This window comes from Rissa tridactyla, chromosome 5 (genome assembly GCF_028500815.1).
Source record: "Rissa tridactyla isolate bRisTri1 chromosome 5, bRisTri1.patW.cur.20221130, whole genome shotgun sequence".
NCBI lineage: Eukaryota > Metazoa > Chordata > Aves > Charadriiformes > Laridae > Rissa > Rissa tridactyla.
In genome coordinates this window covers 79983535-80002914 of record NC_071470.1, presented here as the reverse complement: position 1 = coordinate 80002914, position 19380 = coordinate 79983535, and the positions used below count along the sequence as shown (strand labels likewise).

Genomic DNA, 19380 nt, shown 5'->3' with positions numbered 1-19380 from the left:
TATGTGGACATAAAGTGGACAGTATCTAGAATATGCAGATTTTTTTAACCGAAAAGAAGTTTTTATGAAGTATTTACAACATTAGTGGACATAACAAAGTAAGTCAACTCCAGGGTAGGGAGTAGGAGGGATGTTAAACAGCTTTTGTGCCTCTACAGAAAATGAGTCAAATGTGTTCAAAATTTGCATTTTGAATAAGAGTTAGAAGTGGATAAACAAAATGATACTTTGTGATACTTTAAATAATTTGTTCCAATCTCACGTCTAACAAATTACTGATATATCTTGAATCTAATTAAATGGTTGTAAAATTATTTGCTGATTAAAATTGCCTATTTTAGGTGACGGTGAGAAAAAATACCAAGATATTTCTTGGGAAGGTAAAACGTTTGTCTCTAGCTCTCTGTTAACACTTTGCATGATAATGGAAGACAATACTTTATACCACAGGAAAAACTCTCACTGATTTTAGCAGGAATGCTACTCGCATATATGCTTTAAGAGCTAAGCAACAAACAACAGGGGGAGGATTTACATAATTTTGGGTAAATGTAATAAAACAATGTTTTAAAAGGCATAAAACAAATTGGGAAAAGTTGCTTGTGGATGTGAAATGCAGTGACTTCTTTCATTAGCTTTAAAACCAGTATGTTTCCTTTATCAAAAGGGTAGATAAATGTGAATTTGTATTTTTGTATCCTGCTGCATTTTCATGGATTATCTCATTTCCCTCCATTTCACATCCCTCTCCCCTTTAGACCTGTATCACAACCACCGCGCTGCTCCTGATGGGGGCCTGAGTGCACTTCCCTCTGCAGCAGTCCAGGGGGACACCGTGCTCCGGTTGTGTCGACAACCAGGCGAGTGACCCCTCTGCAGCTTTCCCAGCTCCTGCTGGGAGCTGAGCCACCCAAACCAGAAATACACACTTCGGACAAAATCTCGGTTAGTGTAAATTGTCAGTGACCCACTGGTTCCGTGGAGCTACATTAGTATGCACCAGTGGAGAAGCTGAACCTTGAACTGAAAAAAAAAAAAAACCACCAAAACCAAACAATTTTTTATTGTGTTTAGGAAACACAACCTTTGGATTTTGGAGCTAGTAGGAAAATTACTATGCATTAGTTGGGTAATTCTTTATTCTTTCATGAGTTATCAGATTCAGTTTTCACGGATAACAGAATAAAAGCTGAAAGCATTGCCTCTCCCCAAAAAGGATGACACACAGCGTAGCTGCGGACCCCCCACCGCCCCGTGCCTCGACCTGACGGTGGTGCCTGACCTGGATACCCAGATCTGGGCACCTCGGAGGGAGCCTGGGCTCCCTGGGGAGGAGGGTGAAGCTGCCGACAGCGTGAGTCCCAGGGCAAGCTGTGGCCTGTCAACTCTTAAGTTTCAGGTTTTCAGCCAGATACTAGCGTCCATTTTCAAATCACACTGATCCCCACCAACCCTTAAGCGCGGAGAAATGAATGATCCGGAACTCATAAAGCACCCAGTCCACCATGCGGGTAACACTTTCGGATGCTGATACGCACGTCCTCTTACAAAGGGGGTTCTGAAGTATTGAATTACATGGCCTTTTGATTGGGTTCATTTGCAAGAAAACAAACTCATGTTTCTTTGAATTTTTTTCTAAAAACACATATTATTTTTCAAAATTTAGATATATTTTACTGATTGATTTTCTATTGGATGTAAGGCACAACTGTTACCGTGTAGCCAGTTCTCAAATCCCAGATTTTAGTGCTAAAGCAGAACCTAGATTTAAGTGCCACAATTTAGGATGTGAATAGGAAAAAAAAAAATTGGATAGCCCATTTTTATCAGGAAAACTAAAGCTTAATCAGGATCTTGGGTTCAAACTACTGCGCTTTTTACTTTTGGTTTTATGTAATCAAGGCCACTTGCCTTTTACCGTTACTTACAATTTTTTAAGTTCTAGCTACAAGTTTTCACTAGATGGCAGGGTTCCACTGTCATCTCTTATCAGTGTCTTTACTTGCAAAGCAACAGTTGCCAATCGGTAGGAAAAGAATTTAAACGTGTTCAAATTTTGCAAAATATAAAAACAAACAAAAAACTCAACAGTAATGAGAAAAATTATACATGCACTCAATAAATCATAGCTCTGTTACCGAATATGGTTAATAATATGGGCTGGGAATCATTGAAAATAGTAGTGAAAGATGTTCTTTTCTTGACAGAGGAACTAAAAGGACCTTCTGTTATAAAATGAGGTAGACTTACTGTTTCTGCTATTTATGAAAAAGTTAACTGATGCAGTAAATTAAATTTAGCTAATTAATATATTGACAGCTTAAGAAAGTTAGAGCTCAAATAGCTTCACTACCGATCTAAAATACTATATCAAAGTACAAAAACCTTAACGCTTAATGTACTGGATTACCAAGATACTAAAAGGTGATAAGATACATTTTAATCTCTCTCCCTCAATTTAACGAGGCAGAATTGATTGTATGATGATCAGTCCCAGTATCCTTTCAGCCAGTGGTATTTTGCTGACCTCGGAGCTCTGGACAAAATTTGTCCCTCTTGTCTAGGAGAAGAGAATGCAGCTGCATACACTTCTATAAACCTTAATAACCAGGACAAATCTTCATTGTTGCACCAGGGGAGAAGCTGTTGCAATGAAGTGAGCACTGTTTTTTAACAAAATTACTTTTTAACTATTGCTTTTGCAACTTGGAGTTACCAGTTCTTATTTTTTATTTATTCTGAATTTCTACTGTCTGTTTTGCTCTCATTTTATACATGAAGATAATTTATGAAGTGTTCGGTAATTTTCAGTGTTGCTCATGAAATATAAGAAGAAATGTTTGGCATCTATTAAAGCTGCTTCTAAGACTGGATAACTTTCCAAAACCAGAGATAACTCAGTGTAATGCTTTCCAGGATTCCAAAAATAGTAGGAACATTTTCTCATGATAAAGCTGTATTTATTCTATGCCTAGAGTAGAAAAAGTATCATAAATAGATGACTGAAACAGCATTTCCTAATATGAGATTCAGTTTTGCGATATGCCCAGTGCATTCAAAAATACACAGCGAATCAAACAGGAGCTGAAAAGCATACATCATTTCACAAGCTCAAACCTTTAACATTTAAGAAAACGTTTGCAATATTTGCCAGCTACCAAAAAGTAATCGTTCCTTTTTATTGAAACAAACGTAATCAGCACCTGTAGAATCTCTGCAAAACACGTTAGCAAATTCAAACAAGCATCACACCGACCATTTCACTGGAAGCAGCATATACTTAAACAAACTATTCTCTGCACTCGTGTTCACAAAACACCGATAACATCTTTCTCTCATGATCCTACCTTGGCGATTTGCAAAGGCTGCTTTTGCTCCTTGCCACCTTGCAATCTAAAGCCCCAAGGCGCCCCTCCACTCATAGCAATGCAGAGATAATCCCCTGTGCCCATTTTCCCGGTGCGGTTAGGCAGCATTCATTTACAGAAGAACAAGAGAAATTTGTCTTGCAGATGTTCAGCGAGCCGGAGATTTGGCTGCCAGGCAGAGCTGGAGACCCAGAGCACCACACTGTTGCTGCTGCCGTGTACTGCACTAGCGAATGTAGTCATTCAGAAGAACGTAAGAGCTCCCTCGGATCGAGGGCACAGCCCACTCTTTCGTCAGATTTCTACGCTCGGCCCACCTTCAAAGGCAAGTAAGTAACGTTGAGGAAATGCACACAAAGAGACTCGGCCATGAGGCAGAAAAGGCTGTATTTAAACACGACTCTTGTGACAGCTAAATCAAAACAACGGCAAAAAGAAGTGTACATTTCCCAGTGACAATTTAGGATGTAAGTTTACTTTAGTAAATGGTGCCAGACGTTTTAGACTCTAATTTACCCATTTTTTTGCATTCATACTCCAAACAAAGAGGAAAGCAGAATCATGTACATCCTCTGAATAACTGATACACTTAGGTTGAACTAGGTTTACGACTTTCATCTCTACCCCACGTGCATTTTCTGCAGTACTGCAAGTATGAAAAAAAAAAAAGAAGAAAAACTTTATAATTTCCTTGTCTTGGAATTGTTTCTTTTGCTGGTTCTCTGTAACCTCAGTATAGTTTAACGTGCACTGCTATTTAGCAGTGACCTGAATTATTATTGGACCCTAATAATACCTGTTCGTATGCAGCCCGTTGCCTTTCCTGCCAGAGAGGGGAAGAGGATTAGTGCAATGAAGTATCAGATCTCTCTACTGATGCTATCAATGGATGATTTGCATTGTGTCATTAAAGGGGAACCTTACTGTAAGCATGAAAAAAAATAAAGATTCAGCGGGAACATAATTTGCCAGTGCCTTACAAGACCTGGGTTCAGTTCTGTTCCCTGTTGCTGACCGGGGGTAATGAGGACTGTAAACAGCTGAGTGCCTGCAGGTCTAGTTGGAGTGGTTTTAGAGGTGACTGCTCTTCAGCAAGGGATGAATATTCCTCTAGCTGAGTGTGAACAACCGACAGTGTAAGCGCTCCTGCTCGCCTCAGCACAAAGTCAGTTAGCTTGGCTTGCATCACGTTGCATTTTGAACGAAGCTGGTTCTAAAGGAGAGCGTTCAGCAGGTGGGCTGGAAGATCTTTAACAGCTAGACTAGTTTCTGAAACAAACACCTCTTGCTTCGAGACCCAGGTTGCTGGGGGTTGATGTCAGACTCCCACAGCCTAAATTCCACCAAGGTCCCTGAACGAAGTGTTTTCAGTTGGCTGGTTCTAGGTCTTCAGAGATGTCAGGGCAACAGGAAACACTCAGCATTTAAGGTACGTGACTGGAGCTGGTAATTGTTGAGGCTTTAAGCCTGTGTGTCTTCAATTTAATGTCCCTGGAGTGGTGCTTCTTTACACTAAGCAATGTTATTTAAAGAACATTAGGCAAAATATCGAGGTAGAGACAGGACCTTCTGTTAAACTGAAATATTAGGGCTGGAAAAAGTAGACAGGCTTTTAGGTGCTTGAGCTCTTCATCAGGCCTCTGAAGGCACTAAGGTATCCCAAAGACTGAGTGGAGACAAGCTCCTTACTCAAACAGAGGAAAATGTCGACCTCTAAATATCAGGATTTAGTAGGAGGAAGAGTACTTGCTTTATTGACTACAAGTGAGAGGCTCTGGAGAAGCAAAACAAGAACAGCTTGCCATATAATTAAATACTTAAGAAACACACTATCAGAGAAGCCATACTCAGAAAGGGAATGGGCTTTAAAGGAACTTTGCTAGGCCACCTCTGAGTGAAGTCGCCTCGTTTAAAATAACTCAGTTCAAGATGTCTAACTGCTTCTTACTGTATTGTGCAATGTTGAGTTGTTGCTATAGCAGACAGTTTTTTAGTCTTTCCCCAAAAGAATCTTGCTTTAGACAAAATTCTCTCCTTTTTGCTTAATGATGCACATTTTTATAGATACTTTTCTGGCAATAAAATTCTTAAGAATATAGCTGGAAAAAATACCTTATGACACTCTGGTAAATAATAAAGTAAAAAAATATAAGGAAAATTAATCACATAATTATCAGCCCTTCAAATGTCATAGATTTATGATTAAATTTTTATGTTTAATTACTGTTAGGGTGTTTTGAGCTTGTGTTAGGCTCTCTTTTTTCACTTTGGTAAAAAGGAATAATCACATCTGATCTCTGTTTCTGAACTTCTTCATATACTTAGTCTAGAAAACAAACTAATGAGAAACCCCTCCGCATTTGGACGGTCATATATATTTGATGGGAATTTGTACTAGACGTAGAAGCTTCTGTCTCCTTTGACCATATAACAGAACTGTGTAAAATGATAGAACAATCTTATTAGTCATTGCTCAGCTGAAAAAACAACCAGTGAGAACACCGGGATCTATTTAATTTTGTTATATGACACAGATGAAATGTCTCCGTACAACTGCTGAAGTATCAGTAGTTGGTGTTCCTTGAAGTTAATTCCCTACCACCTATTTGATGTCTTAAGGCAAAAAAGCAGAGGGAGGCACTTTAAATTTGATTGTGTCATAGCAAAAGACATAGCAAAATCATGCCAGTGGTTTTGGCTAAAGTCACTGTTTAAAACATTGGAGAAATTTCTTTTAAAAGCAAAATTAACAGTTGTCTACAACATTGTGAGCTAGGTTTTTGGATCCTTAAAGTTGAAAACTTTAGTGTTTGTTTAATATTCTCCTGGCTTCTAATCTGTGGAATCTACATGGCCCTCTAGAAGTTAAATCATCTTGTGGAAATAACGGCAACAATAGATAACATCACTGGTGCTTTTAGATCTCTGCTCTCCAAAGAAATATTTTTTTTGCTGCTGAGTTTGTATATAGATCGTGTAGTACTAATTACTGCAGAACAAGTTGTGAAAAGAATGTAATATTTAAGAAAAGAAAAAAAAAAAGAAAAAAAAACAAACAAAAAACCAAAAACAAACAAAAAAGCCAAAAACCTTTACACTAAGAGTAACCCAGTATAACGAGAAAGCTTTGTGGACATTTAAACCTGGTACGTTTAAAGTGATATAGGACTCTGCTTGGACTGGCAAGAATTGTGGTCCTGACAGGAGAACAAAGGTAGGAAAAATAACTTTTTTCCAGTCAGTATGTTGAAGGGGTCTTACAACAACAATTCCAAACACTGCTGCTTTTTTTCTTCTGAGAGAGAATCTGTTGCTTGTTCCATGGTAAGAAAAACGTTTGAAATCTGTAACTAAACTATTCCCATGATGGGGAGATCCAAAGCTTCCTATGTCCTAATCTAACAAATAATACTCCATAGGCATTAACAACTCCCATTTGCCTTGTATGACTTTCTTAAATGCTTATGCCGCAGTATATCTTGCTTTTTAATACTAGTCTTATCTTGTGGAACATTCTCTGCGTCCTTTGGGATTTCTAAATGCTGGTCAGAAACTGGACATGATGATAAAAGTGGAGTCACTCACGGGGTTTATTACATTTCAGTCTCTGCGGTCTCTATAGCATAAATGCATTGCATAAATTCTGAGATAATTTTGGAAATCCACTGAAAAGTTTAAAGCTAATGGCAAGCACAACCACTTAACCACTGCCACCATCTCCATCATTTCACTGAAACCTAAAGATCCAATTCTAGGCAACAACTGATAAAAATGTTATGTCACAAAAAATAACTTTATAAACTCAGTGAATGACAAATGCCAGAACGCACCCAAAACCCATCTGTGCCCAAATACAGGTAAAACTGTAGCTTGAATCTGATCTTCTATGATGAGATCTGTACGACAAAAATTTCCAGATCAGACCCCTGCCTGCTCATCTGCTTTCAAGAACTGACAGTTAAAAAATCTAGCATATTAGCCTTGATGAGCTCTGATAAACTAAGAATATATTTAGACCAAAGTGAGGCCATCTACCCTAAAATGTTGTCTTTGATACATTCCAGTGTTGGAAACACCCCATTCCAGGGGGTGGAAAATGGTTGCTTAGGGAAAAGAATAAGAACATGGAAAATGCACACTGCTTTCCTCAGGTGGCCTTCAGTGACTTCCACTCAAAAACTTCCTCGGCTGGATGCAGTTCCTCTGTACTTAGTAACAGTTATGAAGTTCTCTTCCAGAACCTTTCCATGGGGTTTCCTCTTGAGCCCACAGAGATTTTAGTAGCTATAGCTTATCGTAGGAAGTCACCCCTAACTACATTGTGACGTAAAGAATCACCTCTTCTTCTCTGAATCTGGATCCTACAGATTCATTCGATGTCCCCTCCTTCTTGGATCAGAGGAAACTGTGACCAATCAATCCCCAGCCACACATTCCAGGCACTTATTTTACAGACCTCTTACATATCCATCTCAGTCATCTTTTTTCAAGGGAAGAAGAATGGAATAATTAGTCATTCTTTATACAGAAGCTGTCTTGTACCTTCCATTATCCTTGTTGCCTTTCTCTCCATCCTCTGCAGTTCTATACCCTTTTTGAGATGGGGGCCTGGAACGCCACACAGTCTTCAGACTGCAGACAAAGTTGGGATTTATACAGTAACATGATGATACCATCTATTTTGTTCTCTAGTTGCAAGCCCCAACGTTGCTAACCCCTGATTTGCTTTTCAGATGCTGCTGAGTTGGTGTTTTCATGGAACTATCTTTTAAAATCTTAAAATCTTGTCTGATGATAGTTCAAAGCTCATTGTTTTATTTGTGAATTAATGGCTTTTTCCACAATGTGTATCACTTATACTTCTAAGCCACGTTATGGTATGGCTGCTTAGTTTTCTTAAAAGCCTCTGGTGAAGGAATTTGCTGAAAGCCTTTTGTAAATCCAAGATCAATCAGATCACCCTTATCCACGTGTTTTTTGATCCCCTCAAAGGACTGCCTTAGGTCTGTGAGGCAGGACTTCCTTTTATGAAAACCTTTTTAACTCTTCCTGGATAAGTCATATTTATCCAGATGTCCACTGTTCCGTAGTATAGTTTCCACCTATTTGTTTTGTACAGGTATCGGGCTGACAGGCTTGCTGTTTTCTGAATCCCTCTTGGAACACTTTTGATAAAAAATGGCACTCTGTAATCTCAGGTAACAGTTTTAAGTAGGAGTCAGCTATTTTAGCCTTGACTTCCTTTAAAGCTCTATGTGGTCTTGCTGACCACTCAAATTTTATTTGCCTCATCTCCTGTCTGGTCCATATATTTTCTTTTCTTATTGTAATAATAATTTATGATTTTGAACAGTTTTACAATAAGTCGATTTATCTAAAATCTAATTTAAATCAAGTAGTTCTGTAGCTGAGTTCAGAAGACATTCTACAAATGCGAGAAGAAATAAGAAGTGTGTTTGTCTTTCGTTCAGCAGTAAAAGAAAAGCTGTCATTTCACCTACAGTTTCCTACAATAGTATCCTTGGTCTGTGGATTCTTTAACAATGCAAACCTTTCCACCCATTCCTTAGTAATGAGGAAGAGAGAGAGGGAAAGGGGATATCGTGATCTCTAATTTGCGGGCAACATTTTACTGCTGTAAATACCCAGATGCCTGATTTCCTCCTTTTTATGCATTTCATTTTCTTCTCCTATCTGATTTTTTCCACATAAAATCAACATAAGCTAGTTCCCTAAAAATGCCTATTTTAACAGCTTTCTAGTAGATTCCAACTGTATCATCTGTAAACAATTTAATAAACTACCCAATTTATTTTAGGATGTGATTTTAGCCAAATGGGAGAATCAGCAGGGGGGAAAAAAGAGGAAAAAAAATCGACAGTGCTTTTTTGTTTGTTTGTTTATTAATTTCATGGGAAAAAAAACAACACTTGTAAATACATAGTTAGTTTAATGGAACAAAAGATAAAATCACAGCCATGCCACTTAAGTCCTGCTTTGTTTTTTTTTTTTCCCCCAACTACAAGACTCCAAATGAGCAGAGAAATGTACTGAATCTGCTTCTGGTGTGCGAAACCACTTTCTCAGAAACATAAAATAAATCCGATCATGTTTTAGAACCTGAGAGAATTCTTTCTCTAAGTGGAAATGCAAAGGGTTGCACTGTCATGTTCTGAAAAACTGGTAAGTCTGCAATCTGCCAAGTGTAAGGGGTAATGCAGGGCAGCGCTCAAGCAAGCTTCTCTTGAAGGGGGAAAATAATTTGCTGTTGTTCTCTGCTGGAAACAAACTACCTCACCTCCATGCCAGCTCAGCTAAGGTTAACAAAGTTTTAGACATTGAGGAAGAGTCCAGCTTTTGCCTGTTCATCTTGCCCCTTCCTCTTTGTTCCCTTTGGTTAGTGGGTGTCATCTGAGATGCTTGTAATGGCTTTATCATTACGGTTTTAGGATCTATTTTGGGGGAAAAGAAAAAAAGGAAAAAAAAAAAACAGGTGAAAGAAGCCACTTTCCTCCAAAACACAGAAACAACGATATCCTTGAGCATCACTAATTGATAACACAATAAATAGAAATTCATGTAGAGGGAATTCCCCTGTAACTCTACAATTCACCGTGTCAGGATGTAGATTAATGAAGATCTGTTCCCTAAGCTTATGCTTATTAGGTGGCAACGTATTACAGGCCCTCTGTAGCCAAAGACCTGTCACCATTAAATACAGTGAGTAAAAATGTATGGGTAACTCGAGTAAGGAGCCAAGAGTTTGGAGAAGAGAATTCTGATGTTTCTTTGGTGTTTGTCCTACCTGTTCCTATCGCAGCCAGTCCCAGATACTCAGGAAATACCTTCCCGAACTACTGGCGGAAGAGAAAGAGACTTTGTTTTTTCTTCCTGGACTCTCAAAGTCTTTTGCGAACAGTTTTGAGATTACAGGTGTGCATACATGGCCCCACCACGTCCCAGCTACACACCTCCACAGGAGCTTCCTTTTGTTCTCCCACTCCTTTGTATGGACCAGGCAATTTGGAAGTACAGGTGGTGTGAAAGCACCCAAGGGTCTTGGGAAAGGGGCCAGTAAGATATACGAAAAGACAAGGATTTCAGAATCCTTCATTTCAGAATCCAGTGTCCAAGAATCAATAGCAAAATAGCTACAAAGGCTCCCCAGGATTTCGTTGTGAGGAAAAAGTAAAACACATTCACTGCAAGATTTGTGAACATGCAAAAAATGTTTGTGACGCTGGAATAAATACCTGTTTCTTGTTAACCTTGAAGTAAGGGTTTTGGCTAGAATTCATGTTTCCAGGTGTCATTCCACTGCTGTTTTTACTTATCGCTGTGTTTTAGCAAGCAAGAACTAATTTTTTGTTGGGACTTGGGAGGACTCTTAGGTATCTATCTCCATTTCATTTTGATTCCCAGGAGAGGGGCTGACTACATTTTTGGCTTCAGTTGGGAAAATTCTGATAAAAGCTTCTACAGTACAAAGAAGACTATTTATGTGGTATTTTCTTTCTGGTTTTGGCAGGGAAAGGTTGCATCCCGTTCTTCTTAATAGAGCCTATGGGAATCAAAATTTATCTTCTGTGCAAAAGCTTTTGAGTCTTGAATGGAACGTGCATGTAAGCAGGTGTTCTGTGTTCCTCACTTCTGCTGTAATGCTTCACCCTGCTCTTTGAATTGTCATTTAAAGGTGGCACTTAAGTAACACAACACCTTTTCTCTATCTGTTCATCGTAGACGGTCAGCTTTTATGATCTTCCCTCTTTCTACTGAAAGAACCTGGTGCAAACATTTCATGCCTACTTACTGGGCTAAACAAATAGACCATGCTAAACTCTCTTCCGATGTGCTACAGTGAAATGAATCAAGAATGACCGTATCATGTTCAGTTAGAAAATATATTTTAATTATAGCTGAGCTATGAACTAGGCCCAAATAGTCTACTAAATTTTGAAATGATGGTTTACTGTGGAACTAAAGATTGAAGGGATCTTGAAGATACAACATTAGTCTGATGAATCCTCACCTGCATCAAATTCCATCTTCTAAATTTTGTTTCCTGTTAGCTAGCATAAAAGTGATTAACTCCCTTTGTCTTGTTGCTTTTAAAGAGCTCAATAGCTGATGACGTGCATGGCTGCAGTCCAGCATAAAAATCAACTATTTTTGCATTGCAGATTGAAGCAGGTATTGTTTGTCACTTGGAAGGCTCATTAAGATTGAATTTATCAGTACTGAAAAAAAGAATGGGAGAAGCAGAGGAGCGTTTGAGTTATAAAACAGTGTGGGTCTCTGCGAGCTTGGGTTCTATTTTTACACTCGCAAATCCACATTTAGTTTTTGGTCTGGGCCTGTAAAATGGGGAAAATAGCCACTACACAGTGTAACCTTGAGAAATCTGCTTGAACTTCTGGAAATCTCCGTTTGTAGTTTGATAGTTTGAATCCTCCTGTAGTACCCTGTTCTTCACTCTTTCCTCTGCACTACAAAATAAGCTGTAAGATTTGTAAAGCAGTTTCTAACACTTGCTTCACAAATACAGCGAGTGCCTGCCCCAGTGGGTGCGATGCTGGTGGTTTGAACTACAGCATCCAGCAAAAGGGCAGCGCGTGAAAAGTTGCTATGGCATCGAGTTACGCCTGCGTAAGGCAAAGAGCATTGCTCCCTCTTGGCATCTGGATGGTTCTGTTTAGATTTTTGCCAGAGAAACAGTAACAACAAAGATGATACGACAAGGACCTCCCTGCATGAAATCTTACCCCCCGTGCAAGTAACTGCAATAGATTAAAAAGTAATCCAGGTATCTTCACTCCTGGCTACAGGAACAAGAATTCCAACTCTCTGCTTTGGTAACTAATTTCTTTCCAAATGCAGCAGACGGTATTAGAAAAGTCTGCCCTCCAAAACCACCTTGATGTTTAACCCCTGCTGATCCTACATCCTTGCTTGTTGCGCTGCATCTGCTTGCCAGGAGCCAGTTTCCAGACTTCTCAGCTCCTTCTGTCCTTGGTACAGGCTTCTGCTTTTGGCGATAGACTACTGCGTAGCTGGTGTTGGCATGGACCTGCCGGATGTCCAGACAACTGCCAATGTCTGCAAATCCTGAACAAGTGTTTTTTATGCCTCCACAGAGCAAATCGCATGCTATGACACCAAGCGTGATACAGAATTTTGCTCCCGTCCTTTGTTATTTTCATGCCAGCGGCATTTCCAATCCCTGTGTTGCATCTATCATATACAAGTAATGTGATGGATTTTTAAAAATGTAATTCTGATTTCCTTTGATTTGATTCTGATGTTTATTTTTGTTGATGATGGGGGAAGGCATCAATCAGTTAATACTACAGGCATCCAAATAGCACAAAACCAGTATTTTGAAAAATACTCTTGTAATCAATACTGATATTTTTACAAATGACAGAGATGCTTTACTGGTATGTAGTACCTCTATTATTGCAATAGATTCATTTAACAGTTATGCGTATTTGTCAGTAGAAGCAAACAGAAACCAGCTTACCCTGCTTGTGATATCAACTGATCAGAGAAAGGAAATAATATCATGAGCCGCAGTAGACAATCAATTACGTGGAACAAATATGACTTACTAACAGTAGGACTATAATCACAGTGTGTTGAATGATCACTAGAACTGGCTAAAATACACCTGTATTATTAACTGGACAAACAGAAAAAAACAGACTGTAAATTCATCCCGTGTTTTCCAATGAGAAAACCAAGTAAATCAATCAAACAAACAGGTAGTTTGCTATGAAGAGTTTGCCTGCTTCTTACTCAAACGGTTACTTTTTTTGAATTTAATGATAGTGAGCTTATTTGAGTACTCTTATATAGCAATACTCCACTAACACATCCAAAATTTTGTACATGAGTAGGAAATGTAAAATGAAACCAATGAAAGCAAAGCTACTTCAGATGCTTTTGAATGTAAACGCGAAATATATCTAAGTTTGAGAAATTCCATACATTCAGCAAGCAAACACAGAAAGGATCGCATAACTTTCTGCTGTCCTTTCTCAGACTAATGGCTTAGTGTTTATTCACCACGCTTTATGTATCATACATTATTCATCAGATTCTAATGAGACGTTCTCATCTTTGTTTTTATGTTATGGTTTGTTATGTAGCAATTACGGTGGGGTAATCAAGTCTTAGGTTTTTTTCTTTAAGAACTGGTAGTGCAATGTTCACTCTCATGCATCTGAGACAGTAGTAAATTAATTTAAAAAGATAATTGAAATTCCCCAACTGAAACATCACAGCAGTTTTCTCAGAACACCCTATCTGTCGCCTGTAAATGTTCCAGATCGAGTTGCCAGAATGTTGATTTCATTAGAAAACCAAAATAGCAACAATCGGTGAGAGTAAGCAGAGGAGCCCCACAGTTCGCAGAGACTGAAAAATCCAGTGGCTTGAACTAGCTGGAAAGTCTTTTTTAAAGAAAGCAGACACAGTCAGTTTTCTAAAGCACATTCGCTTTTGTAATGTGTGACTTGCACAGAACTTAGCATAGAGCATTTTATAAGAATTCTGTTTTACTGAGTTTCGGGGAAAGAAAAGTAGCTTTGGCTAAAGGGACCGAACGAACAAGAAATAAGGAACCTTGGCTTTAAGGCAAGTGCCCTTCTCACAATTAAATACTCTTTCACTTCCATATAATTTTTCTTCCCTAAATATAATTTTTTTGCTTTGCAAATATGCCAGTAAACTTTACCAACACTCTCCAAGGTAGGCAAGGAATGCCCTCTGTGGCAGCTGATTTTTGCCTTCTATTCGGGGGAGTTGGGGACCATGAAAACAAAAGGGTCTATCGTTGTGGACTTGCCAGTGATGTTAAAAGGGCTGGTGCAGGGAAGGAGTGACACGCTCCCAGTCCTTCTCTCCTCTGCAGGGTATAACAAAACGCAGCCATTTCTAGGGCGGAACAATGCAGCTGGTCAAAAGCTACCAGCAACTGTACAAGTGCAGCAAAATCATCCAGTTCACAGCAGGTAATCGAGAGTAATATTCAGTCTAAATGAATTTGCCGATGAATTCAGACAGACAGACTGTAACTTTATGAATTGGAATTGGACTTACACTCCTCCTCATCTAAAAATATTGGAAACTTTAGTGGGTGCAAGGTGTCCCGACCTCTTTGTGTATGGTATGCCGAAAGCAGCCTGAGAGGGAGAACAGCCTTTACCATCCCTGCGGAGCGGGGGGTCGGTCCTGAGCAGGAAGGAAAACGGAGAATCACTGGCATGATCCCTGTGCTCAGCAATCCCTCATTGCGTCCCAGTGGTCCCTCTGATGGGCCAGGCCCAACGTTGGTTCTGGGTACCCTGACTCGCCACCTGCTCAATTAGTGTCTGATCTCGCAAAAAAAAAAAAAAAAAAAGGGTAAGGAATTAATTTTTTCTTTATTGTGGCCCTGTGCCTGAGCTGAAACAGGACTAGGTGGTACTGGATAGTCACTGTAGGAAGTATCTGTTAACACTGATTACTTACGAGAAAATATATATATCAATGAATGTATGCGCAGGATTTTAACATTCCTGTATTATTTTCCCTGAACAGCAGCTACGTCAGTCTAATATTCTGAAAACCCTTTGCTCTCTGTTTTCATTTTATGTAGGGCAGTGTTTAAAGGGTGCACTCCAATAGTATTTTCTAACTGCCACTGCATTGTTTAATCAAAACATCAGTGTTCGCTTCTGTTGTACCCTTATTTATATTTCTATTGTGCTTAGGTTTTTATATTAGAAATGTAACTGAGTCACGACACTGATGTATTTCTTCTTACAGTAGTGTTCTGTTTCCTGAAATAGTACATCTTTCCTTCTTCTTCATGTAGCATTTCTTCATCTCACCTCACAGTCACGCTGCTTTTTTTTCCCCAGAAAAACATAATCCCTTCAAAATTTGATTGCTTCTGTTTTACCAAAGTCTTTGCTTTCATTTTAAATAAATACAACCTTTGTAAATATTAATTTCCATTTTGCTTGTAAGGGCTTTACACTAAACTGTAAACTGTTTTCCATAGATGTAACTATACAGTAGACAAAACATTAAAGAAGATTTTAGTGATTACATGTAAGCAAGACAGGAAAAGAAAGTAATCTTTTTATGTAAACAGCTTTTAGGACCCTTCTGATGTTGTTCAAAAGCAAACCTGTTCCTTTGTCTGCAGGACATACACATGAAATTAAAAGGAGAAAAACAGTTTCAACAAAAAAAGCCTTTTAAAATGTAGACTCTTTGGAGTTTTATGAGCTATTCCTTGGGATGAAATAGTCTTCTCTTTAAAGAACATATGCAATATTGCCCACATCTTCCCCTAGAGAATGGTTTAGAATATATTTTAATTTTTAAAAAAATCATATAGCACTGAACTACAGATATTTGTCTTGTCACAGCTATGTGTTAAAGCAAGCAATGTTAACTGCTACAAAAGCTGTACTATCACCATGATAGTGAGAAATACGTGCCCGTAGCTCCAATGCGCCGCAGTGTTGTTCTGGCTCTTCCTGGCAGCTTGTGCTAAGGCCGTATTTTAAGGACATCCTCTAAATGAAAAGGTTAGGTTAGGATTTAGGTTTCCCGGAATCACACATTGTCTTAATGCAATGTGCTATGAGATAGAGACATGGAGTTCTGCAGTTTGTCCCTGAGGGGCTTCCAGTAATAACTTCAGGGAACAGGTCAATCTGTTGATTAATTTAAAAATATTATTATTATCATCATCATCATCATTGTCATTATCATCATCATTATTATTATAATTATCATCATCATTATTAATATTGGTACTTGAAAGATTTGAGTCAGCCTTCTACAGAGCCTGTATTGGTTCTGTATCCAATAATGTCCCAAGCTGATGGATGACTGTGTGTTTTCTTTGTTTCAGAACTAATAGGAAAAATTTGAGGGAGAACTTTAAAAGTGAGATTTTAAAGGCAGAGGATTTGCTATTTTTTACTACAGATGAAAAAAAGCACATAGATTTAGACAAATTCTTCCATTTACTTCACCAGTACTAACTCCAAATTAGGTCTGAAATATATGAAATCACATTAGTTTCCAGCAGCATTGGATAGGTACAACTTCAGGACAAATTCGTTGTTAAGAAAGGTAATTTAACCTACAAGATCTTCATTATTGATAATGATAGAGAAGAACCCAGTCCGATTCTCAGATTTTATGATACAGTTTAGTTAAAATGATTTAATTAAAATGAAGTGACAACAGTTTAGCAATCCTGCAATCTCATTTTTATGAAATTACTTTCCAGACCAGGAATGCACTTAAGTCTTTAATGATGTTTCCACATTTCTGAAACTGAAAACCTTAAATTACTTTTAATGTTAGAAGTAGAAACTGTAGATAAATACTACTTGTAGCTTCAAAACATCCAGACTGTGATTGTCTCTGTTCCAGGCTAATGGACAATGCAAGCGAAGCTGCATCCTCCAAAAAAGAGGCATCTTGATGCATTTCCAGAGCGGGCCTGACGCAGGGGAAGGACTGACACAGCCATAGCTTCTCCTTCCTATCTTTTGCTGATCTCATCTTTCAGTTTCACTCGAGCTGATTTCAGGGAGGAGAAATCTGATAGCAAGTATTCAGTGGCCAAGTAAGTTGCGGGGTTCTTCAGTGCTGAATTATCCACAGCCGCTGACTGTTAATAGCTAGGAGCTAGACACAACAGCACCGGTGGGTCTCCACAACAGAACAGGGAACGTCCAAACGTAAAGCCGTTATTTTCCTCAGTGGCATGGTATTTCAAAAGAGTTTTGCGTAACTGAAGGTAATTTTATGTGTGCGTATAACCAGGAAAAGAGATGGGGACAGCGGGTGAAACTGCAGCACGGCAACGATGAAAGGCGTCGGTTTGTACCCCGCTTGTGAAAGAGTCGCTGATACTCCGCAGCCAAAACCACAGCCGGTTTAAGTGAGTTTAGTCACCTTGCCGACTAAATTTTCCATTCTGATGAGGCAGTTGGGAGAGATTTGGAAGGTTTTAGATTTTCTCTGACATACCCAACAGCGTTGGCTCCGATAACGTGCAGAAAGCCAGCTTTTATTATTTGGTGGTGAATCCAGCTCTGGATAGCGAGCGTGGAGACAGGTCAGGACTGGTTCTTGCCCACTCTGTTCTGGGCTGAGGCTTATTGCGCGTCCTTCGCATGAAGGATGCCCCTGCGTACCTTCATTTTGACATCTGTTTCAAAGGCACGGGGATTGTTTTCGGAATTATTTTCTATAGGTACAAATGCGTTTGACAGCCTTGAGGTCGCTGTTACAGAGATTTAGCAGCAGGTAAAACCGTTCGCTGCTTTCAAAAGTTTTATTAGTGTTACAGAACAAACACTCAAAGGCTAAGAAAGCCTGCGGAGCCAGAATTCCAGGTGCATATGGGTCTTTGAGCGATGACTTCTTTTCTTTTGGCTAATCCTCTGCCACTTTATTTATTTTTTTACTATAAGACCAATGACTATTTGTTTCTTGACTGGGAGGAACTCCGTAGCACTTTACCAATCCATCTTTTCTGGTGTTACTCCCACGTTTCTACTCGGTTAATTAGGAAAGCATTGGCTATCCGGTAACCGAGGCGGCGCTTTTAAATGAACAGTAACTAAAACCACAGTACGCAAAGAGGTAAAGGAACTGCATCCCATTTCACTCTAGATACCCAGATGATATAACTTTACATAAATACAGATGTTGCCACGGATAAAAATGTGTTCTCAAAGCACCTGCGAGGAAAAGCACCGCGTTCTCAGGGCGGCGCCTCTTCTCGGCAGCCCGGGCGGGCCTGGCCTCGCTGCCGCCACGGCCTCGGCCTCGCTGCCGCCACTGCGCAGGCGCCGCCGGCGTGGTCCGGGGCGCGCGCTCCCGGCCGGGGGTGGGGGGGCGGGACGCGGTGGCGCGCGGGCAGGCTCAGACGTGGCAGTCGGGTGAGCGCGTGTCCCCGGGCGGAGGCGCGCGCCGCCCCCCCCCCACCCCCCGGTAACGGTCCTAACGGCCGCCGCGAGCCCCTCGGGCCGCCGCCACAGCCCCGCGGGTGCAGCGGCGGGGATCGGGCCCCGGCGGCGGGGCAGCGCCCGGGTGAGCAGCCGCGGGGGTCGGGCGGGGGAAAGCCGGCAGGGGCCGGCGGAGGGGAGGGGGAGCCGCGCCGAGCCGGGGAGCCGGCGCGGGGGCAGGCACGGGTACTGCCGGCGTGATAGCGCCGACAGAGGGGTGAGACCTGTTGCGGTGTTAGAGCGACTTGAAATTCTTAGTGAGTGGGGACAGAAATGTTAACGCTTCGCAGGTTTTGTACTGAATTGGAGTAAATTTAAGCTTCTGCTTGCATAGGTTGTTCAAAAATGTGTTCTTAAACAAAAAATACGAAGTGTAACGCGTGTAGCTGTATTCCATTCTGTGTGTATGTGTGTGGAGGGACACGCACCAAAGATCGTTTGCCGGGTTGAGATTGCAGCGTGCCTCGGGGAGGGACAGCATCTCTTTTGAGGTGGCAGGTTACCTCACACGGTGTCTCTGAAGAAATACACGGTTAATGGTTCGCCCGCAGTTAGCCAAGAACGTGATGGTTTTTGATCCCGTTATGCTACTTCTGCATGCACGTCGTGGAGTTTTACATCTTCACAGAGAGATGGGTGCAGTAGAGCATTGCATGGGTATGGAAAAAAGGGTCACAACCTGTTCTGTAATAGCAGTAAATTAAATCGTGGAGAAGTGCTTGTATTAGTGTTTTTCCTGGAGTAGTGTTAAGAGAGACAGGGAGAAAAAAGTTTTCATGTCCTTCTGTGTAGTGACATTGTAGTAAAGAATCCCAGGGAAAGGTCTGGGTTTAGGACATCCTCTGGTCTTTCTGATGCAATTTCCAGAGTGAATCTGTGTGTCTCTTGTTAGAACCCGACTGCTAAAACCTTAGGTGATTGGTTTCTATTGGTATTTTGGGTGTTGCCTCCAAACTATTTCCATCATCTGTTAATATATGTACACG

At 40.2% G+C, this 19380-nt stretch overlaps 2 protein-coding genes across 10 annotated transcripts in view; one reads left to right on the top strand and one right to left on the bottom strand.

Annotated features, from left to right (window-relative positions):
- SYNPO2 (synaptopodin 2) overlaps positions 1-3576 on the bottom strand; it is a 91915-nt gene extending 88339 nt beyond the window's left edge. Inside the window, exon 1 of the mRNA XM_054203718.1 lies at positions 3348-3576. Coding sequence (XP_054059693.1) covers positions 3348-3476 — 129 coding nt within the window. The 5' untranslated portion in view covers positions 3477-3576. The remainder of the gene's footprint in view (positions 1-3347) is intronic.
- Positions 1-19380, top strand: part of SEC24D (SEC24 homolog D, COPII coat complex component) — a 145339-nt gene that overhangs the window by 74229 nt on the left and 51730 nt on the right. For 6 of the 9 annotated variants that reach the window (XM_054203708.1, XM_054203707.1, XM_054203704.1 and 3 more), the window contains one exon: positions 3513-3697. The exons of 1 other annotated variant lie outside the window; for it this stretch is intronic. The gene's annotated coding sequence lies outside the window, so the exon portion shown is untranslated. 2 more of the 9 variants (XM_054203713.1, XM_054203710.1) reach the window with 2 other exon arrangements.